Source organism: Typopeltis vanoorti, chromosome 18 (assembly GCF_054136105.1).
Source record: "Typopeltis vanoorti isolate ZY-2024b chromosome 18, IOZ_Tvanoo_1.0, whole genome shotgun sequence".
Classification (NCBI taxonomy): Eukaryota; Metazoa; Arthropoda; class Arachnida; order Uropygi; family Thelyphonidae; genus Typopeltis; species Typopeltis vanoorti.
In genome coordinates, this window is record NC_143566.1 from 70,403,351 (window position 1) to 70,410,328 (window position 6,978).

The window sequence follows — 6,978 nt, forward strand, 5'->3', positions numbered from 1 at the left end:
GCTAATCTCTATTCCCCAAGCATTTACTAATAGTGAGCCAGAACTATTAATAAATCGAAACTTTTTGAGAAGGAGAATACGGCAGACAACTGACACCATCTTCTGGCCCTAATACCTACCACTTGTATTACTGTATGTAATACTGTGAGTTCTACGGTCGATTTTCTTGAGATGTGGAGAGAAAATTCCGAGTTTCCTGAATTCAGAGAAAGTTTCTCTAGTACTCAACTAAAATCGAAATTACAACGATATTTCTTCCGGCAGCTTAGCGCTATGGATGGAAACACAGAGATACATATTTACACAGGGATATACAAGTACTTATAAATATCCGCATACATTTTAATGTCTAAACGTATGAATTTATTCGCAATTCATATTTTTTATGATTATGAATTGTTTTCGATTTATAACAGTAATTATATAAAAAGAATAAAAAAAGAGATCTTTTTGTATTGAATCGCTTCATTTTAACGGTAAAAACAAAATGCTAAAAACAGAGAATCAAACTTGTAAACATTGGTTTTAGAAGCCAAGTTATTTATTTGTTTATTTATTAATTAGTATTGTTGTATAATTTTGAAAAATTCAAATTGTCTTTTGCACTTCGTATAATTTGAATAGAAATATTTGATCTTTTAACACAAGTTGAGAAATAATATTGAAATTAAAGTTTTTCTTTTACATATGAAAAACGTCAGCAGGCGTAGTGAATAAGGTAGAGTAAGATTTCTAGAAATATGTAAGGATTTAAAACAAAAATCATATCATACATGAAAACAATCATTTGTGGCAAAGGCTTTCTTGAAAACATATAGACGTACTATTGTGTGACGAAAGTCAAGAGCGACAGTGTATATTGTTATCTGATTTCAGTATGTTTCAGGACACCTCCAGACAGAAATTGATCGCGAGGTGAAAAAAGTGGAATAACCTTTACTTATTTTAGTGGCCTAAAATAAGTAAAGTGGCCTATGTACACTAAATAAGCCTTTACTTATTTAGTGTACATAGCCAATAGCCATCACATATTTTTGTGTTTGTAAACTGAACACTGACAAGCAGGATGAGCAAAGACTCAAATAAATTCACTACGAATGAGAGTTTTGTGCACTTATGCAAGACTGTCACAACCATCTTGCAAGTTTTCGAATCCATACTATTCCCGAAATCAATTGACTAAATTCCTTTACTAATTAATTTCATTAAAGCCAGTTGATTTAATTGACATCTAATCAACATTATTTCTTGCATAATCTGAAATGTTTACATTTTGTGTGTCTCCCACAAGCTCAGGGAAAATTCAATATCTATAATATATTGAGAGTGTGAGTGGACTAAGGATTCTTTCTTAAATTTTATAGTTTTTGTCTTTTTATTTAATCTTCTACATAATCCATAAACGCTGCTCTAAGAGGTCAAGCATGGAAATTTTTGTAACTCACTCCTCTGGCGTCCAATAATTGAGGGGGGGGGGGCTTGTTTACACCGTACGTAGAATTTCATCTACCACCTAAAGGTAGTCACAAGGTAGTAGTATGCTAACTAGTTGAACAAGCAGGCCTGCAACATATGTCAGCATTAAACTTCAGTCCATATTTCAGTCAACGATCACTTGACTCTTCTCTTGTTCATGTGGTATGCTATAATTTCGATTATAGTATACTACACTTTCGATCTTGTAAAGAATCCTTTACAAGGTCTAAAGATTTTCTTTTATAAAATCTAGAACTTACACTGAAGTAAGCTTTCTATAACAAAGAATTATCGTGGAATATTCAAACTTAATACATACACCATTATCTCCTATGATTTCAAACAAATACTTTTAGAAAATGCTACCGATCACTGATCATTAAGTACTACACACGAAATAATTACTTAAAACAAGCAATAATAAAGAATTTCAAGGAATATAATAACTGAAGATTTTGAGATTAAACTCTCACTTGAACTCCAGAAGAAGGCAAATTAGAGACTCAGTTGTGTATTTGCGCCATATTACTGTTTTCACTATAAATAAATGGAACCTTCTCAGGCAAATATTTATATTCCCAAGTATATAAACTGATTAAAAACCCGAGAATTATAACAAATTGAGATTTATTTGAAAACGCAACATGTTTCGTCGCGATTGACTTCATCACGCGTTAAGAACATAGAAAATATTAAAAGACACTGAAAATAACAATGAGACACTCATAAATAATGTTATTTTCAGTGTCTTTTAATATCTTTCTATGTTCGTAACGCCTGATGAAGTCAATCTCGACGAAACATGTTGCGTTTTCAACTCAACTAGATTTAATGACTACAAAACCGAGATAACTATAAAGATTTTAATGATAAATACTACTAGTTTCGGCTTATAACAGCCTTCCTCAGGTATTTATAAAGGAAAAAAATACTATAAAACATTGAAGTATCTAAACAAACTGGAAATTACAGGTATAAATTGCCTCACATAATCGATACATAAAAACGTATTTTTTCAAGTTGTTCCAACTGGCGTGCCATTGTTTATTGCAATTGTGCGTGCAGGTTCACGTGAACGCCAATATTGAACAACGGCAGCATGGCTATCTGGGATGTTATAACTTAAATTGTTGTTTAAGTGAATAGGGTTCAGCAGGATTTCCCTTGATTCTACAATTTTCCTCTCAAACTCATCATCACAGCGAAAGATATTTTCTGATCTATTCCAGCAAGCGGAGTGGTTTTGTTGATCATCATTAGGATTATTTGAAAAAAGAACATGACTGGATAACGCAGTTGCATGAGATCTTTTGTAAGAAATGTCCCTCTTATGCTCTTCTATACGTTGTTCAATAGATTTGTTAGTTTGTCCAAAATAAGGGATATTGCAATCGCACCACAATTTATATACACCTGGATACTTTAGTTTGTGATGAGTAGGTTTTGGATGGCTGATTAGAGAACGGATTTTAGGAAGTGTGGTGAAGAAGGTATTGATATTATATTTTTCAAGGACTCTAGCTAATTTTTTAGAGACTGTGCTAATGTATGGAATGGAGATGCTGCCTTTATAATCAATAGTTTCTGTTGTGCACTGCCTAGGAGGATCCAGAAGAAATTTTTTAATTGTTTTTTCAGAGTATCCATTTTGTTTAAAAATAAGAGTGAGGTGATTCATTTCTTTTTGTAGTTCATCTTGTTCATTTAAGAGAGAACGTGCTCTGTGTCCTAAGGTAGATATAGTTCCAAGTTTTTGTGGTGGGAAATGATGAGAAAGATCATGCAGATATCTATTGGTATGCGTAGGTTTTCTGTACATAGAGATATTTAATCTTTCAGAGCATCGTGTAAGCATAACATCCAAGAAAGGTAAGGAGTTATTATTTTCTAGATCAGCAGTAAATTTTATATTAGGATGTTGGATGTTTAGATGACGAAGAAAATCTGTGAGAGATGTGTGCCCGTGATTCCAAATAATGAATATATCAGCAACATATCTTTTCCAAACTTTTGGTTTAAATGAGAAGGAAGATATGGCTTTCTTTTCAAAATCTTCAAGGAAGATGTTAGCTAGCACTGGAGACAAAGGATTGCCCATTGCCAGGCCTTGTTTCTCATCATTTCCCACCACAAAAACTTGGAACTATATCTACCTTAGTACACAGAGCACGTTCTCTCTTAAATGAACAAGATGAACTACAAAAATAAATGAATCACCTCACTCTTATTTTTAAACAAAATGGATACTCTGAAAAAACAATTAAGAAATTTCTACTGGATCCTCCTAGGCAGTGCACAACAGAGACTATTAATTTTAAAGGTAGCATCTCCATTCTATATATTAGCACAGTCTCCAAGAAAATAGCTAAAGTCCTTAAAAAATATAATATCCGGACCTTCTTCACCACACTTCCTAAAATCCGTTCAATAATCAGCCATCCAAGACCTACTCATCACAACCTTAAGTACCCTGGAGTATATAAATTGTGGTGCGATTGCAATATCCCATACTTTGGACAAACTAACAAATCTATTGAACAACGCATAGAAGAGCATAAGAGAGACATCTCTTACAAAAGATCTCTTGCAACTGCGTTATCCAGTCATGTTCTTTTTTCAAATAATCCTAATGATGACCAACAAAGCCACTCCGTTTGCTGGAATAGATCAGAAAATATCTTTCGCTATGATGATGAGTTTGAGAGAAAAATTGTAGAATCAAGGGAAATCCTGCTGAACCCGGTCCACTTAAACAACAATTTAAGTTATAACATTCCAGATAGCCATGCTGCAGTTGTTCAATATTGGCGTTCACGTGAACCTGCACGCACAATTGCAATAAACAATGGCACGCCAGTTGGAACAACATGAAAAAATACAACGTTTTTATGTGAGGCAATTTGTACCTGTAATTTCCAGTTTGTTTAGATAATTCAATGTTTATTAGTATTCTTTTCCTTTATAAATACCTGAAGAAGGCTGCTATATGCCGAAACTAGTAGTATTTATCATTAAAATCTTTATATGTTATCTCGGTTTTATAGTCATTAAATCAATAATTTTTTCAAATGTACAACAACCGAGTAAAAGCTGATCACAGGCTGGCCGTGGAAGGTATGAGTCGTCTGCTGCAGCATACGGAATAGGGCTAGCTATTTCCTTGGACTAGGATAGCTATGCTATATTGTGCTACGGAAAAACCAACTAGATGCCGTCCGTTCTGGCTAGGCTCCCGAGCCATATTGCCCTTCCCGCTGAGAATCTGGCCATACAGTTGTCGAAGGTGACCAGACGAGCAGCAGACTGAGAAGAAGCCTTGATGCCCAGACAAGGCAGAAGAAAGGAACAAGTATCATTTCAGAGATGAAAATTGGATATACTTTCAAGAAAGAAATTGGTCATTCTATTGCTAAAAGAATCAATAGACTGTTTAAGGGTGCAACAATTCGTTTCAAAAATGATGAAAAGCTGTGGCTGTCACAGATTGAATTTTGCAAGAGGATGCGTTGGCATTATTCCATTGGTCAGTTATTTGAACAGATGCTTCAGGTTCATAATAAAGTGCCTGCTCTCTGGGTAATGGCTGGAAAGTGGGAAATGGAAGAAAATGCTCGAATTTTACTACAGAAAGCAATTAGATTTCATCCTACATCTTGGCTTTTATGGCAAGAGTATTGTCGAATGGAGTTAATGTTCACAGAATTGATGATAAAAAAGAAAGAGGAACTGGAACTTAAGAAAATTCACCTCTCCAAGTCTGAAGCTCAAGATATGAATATTTCATTAGCAGAAGGTCAGATACCTATGGTAGTGTATAAAAAAGCAGTTGATGCCATATCAGACGTGAATTTTGCACTGTCATTTCTGCCAATTTGTGAAGAATTTAATTTTACTGGGCTGCTCAAAGACTCATTTTTGAAGACATAAAAAAAGGCATCCAGATAAAGAAGAGGTTTGGAATGCCCTGGCTAGACGAAAAGTTTCAAAAAAGGAGAATACAAATATTTTAGTGTTGGAAGTGCACCGAGAAGAATATTCCCATGATCATGCAGTTGCAGTTTTTGAGGAAGCAGTACAAAAACTACCTACTGACAGAATGTGGGGCTTCTACATACAGTATCTTTTGGATAGTCTCCAAAATGAAAATATTGAAATAGCCATGCAGAATTTGATGCATGTGAATAATGCCATGAAAAGGGCAGCTGAAAAGAATTGTCTCTCTCAGGAATATTATGAAGAATGGGCACGATTGCTAAATTCTTCTGGTAAAGATTCAGATGCAAGAGAAGTAGCTCTTGAAGCTTCAAAAAAATGGCCAGATAATGTAGACCTTTGGCTCTTCTGCCTAACTTTATACACAGAAAAGGTGGATGAATACAGTTTTGTTTTAAATTTATTTAGTGAGGCTATTAAGAAAGTTTCAGAGAAGGAATCTCTTCCGTTGTGGCAGTTTTATATGGATTGGTTGGCATCACATCACCAGCCAAAGTTAAAGGAATGGTTTGAGTGCTGTATTAAAAAATGCTCAGAAATTAGCACTCCCATCAAGGAAAAATATCTGGAAATAACAGCAGAGAAATATGATATTACAGAAACCCAATGTCTTTACAAACGATTACTGAATTTAAGGCCTTTGTCCCAACAGTTATTCAAAATAATGATAGCCATTGAAGAATCACAGCCAAAATCATCCATAAAGAAGATTAGAAAATGTTATGAAGATGCTTTGTTTGAATTTGGTGGCAGTGATATTAATTTGTGGTTGAATTATATCTCCCTAGAATTGAATCAACCCTGTGGTAAGCCAATAGCAGTGGGAAACCTCTATTGGAGAGCTGTTAAGAAACTAAATGCAAGCATGACAGATGATTTTATTAGACATTATGCCCTTTTAGCTACTGGAAATGACATTGTTTCCACCGCACCTAAATTGGACAATTAAGAATTGATGTTAATATTGTAATGTCAGATATATAGATGTATTTTAATCAGTTTGAATAACTTATTGAAATCTGATATTGTTGGAGGAAGTATTTTGTACATTATTCATGAAAAAAATTAAGCCTCTGTTTTCATATCTTTTCAAAAAAAAAATCTATCTATCTATCTATCTATCTATATATATATATATATATATATATATATATATATATATATATATATATATACATATATATATATATATATATATATATATATATATATATATATATATATATATATATATATATATATATATAAATCGATTGATTTAATTTGAATACGCAGGTACTAGTGCAAAGGTTGTTAGGCATTCATGGCAGATTTCAGCCAGATGTTGTCAGCAGATGATTATGATCTGCCATTGGAGATTTTGTGCCAAGGAGCCTTAGCTGAAGCAATCACGGTGGTAGCTGAACCCCTGGTGACGGAGGTTGTACTACCGCGTCTTCAGTTTCCAGTCTTTCAACTACACAGAAGTATCTCAATAAGGCATTTCGAAAATCGGTTAAGGGCGATCTT

The 6,978-nt window shown here is 33.9% G+C and overlaps 1 protein-coding gene across 1 annotated transcript; it reads left to right on the forward strand.

The window, feature by feature from the left end:
* Window positions 1-4,839: 4,839 nt before the first annotated feature.
* Window positions 4,840-6,506, forward strand: LOC150096767 (U3 small nucleolar RNA-associated protein 6 homolog). The gene is given in 2 exon segments (XM_090408707.1): window positions 4,840-5,399; window positions 5,401-6,506. Coding segments are annotated over 2 exon segments (1,578 nt in total). The 3' UTR covers window positions 6,419-6,506.
* Window positions 6,507-6,978: the final 472 nt, after the last annotated feature.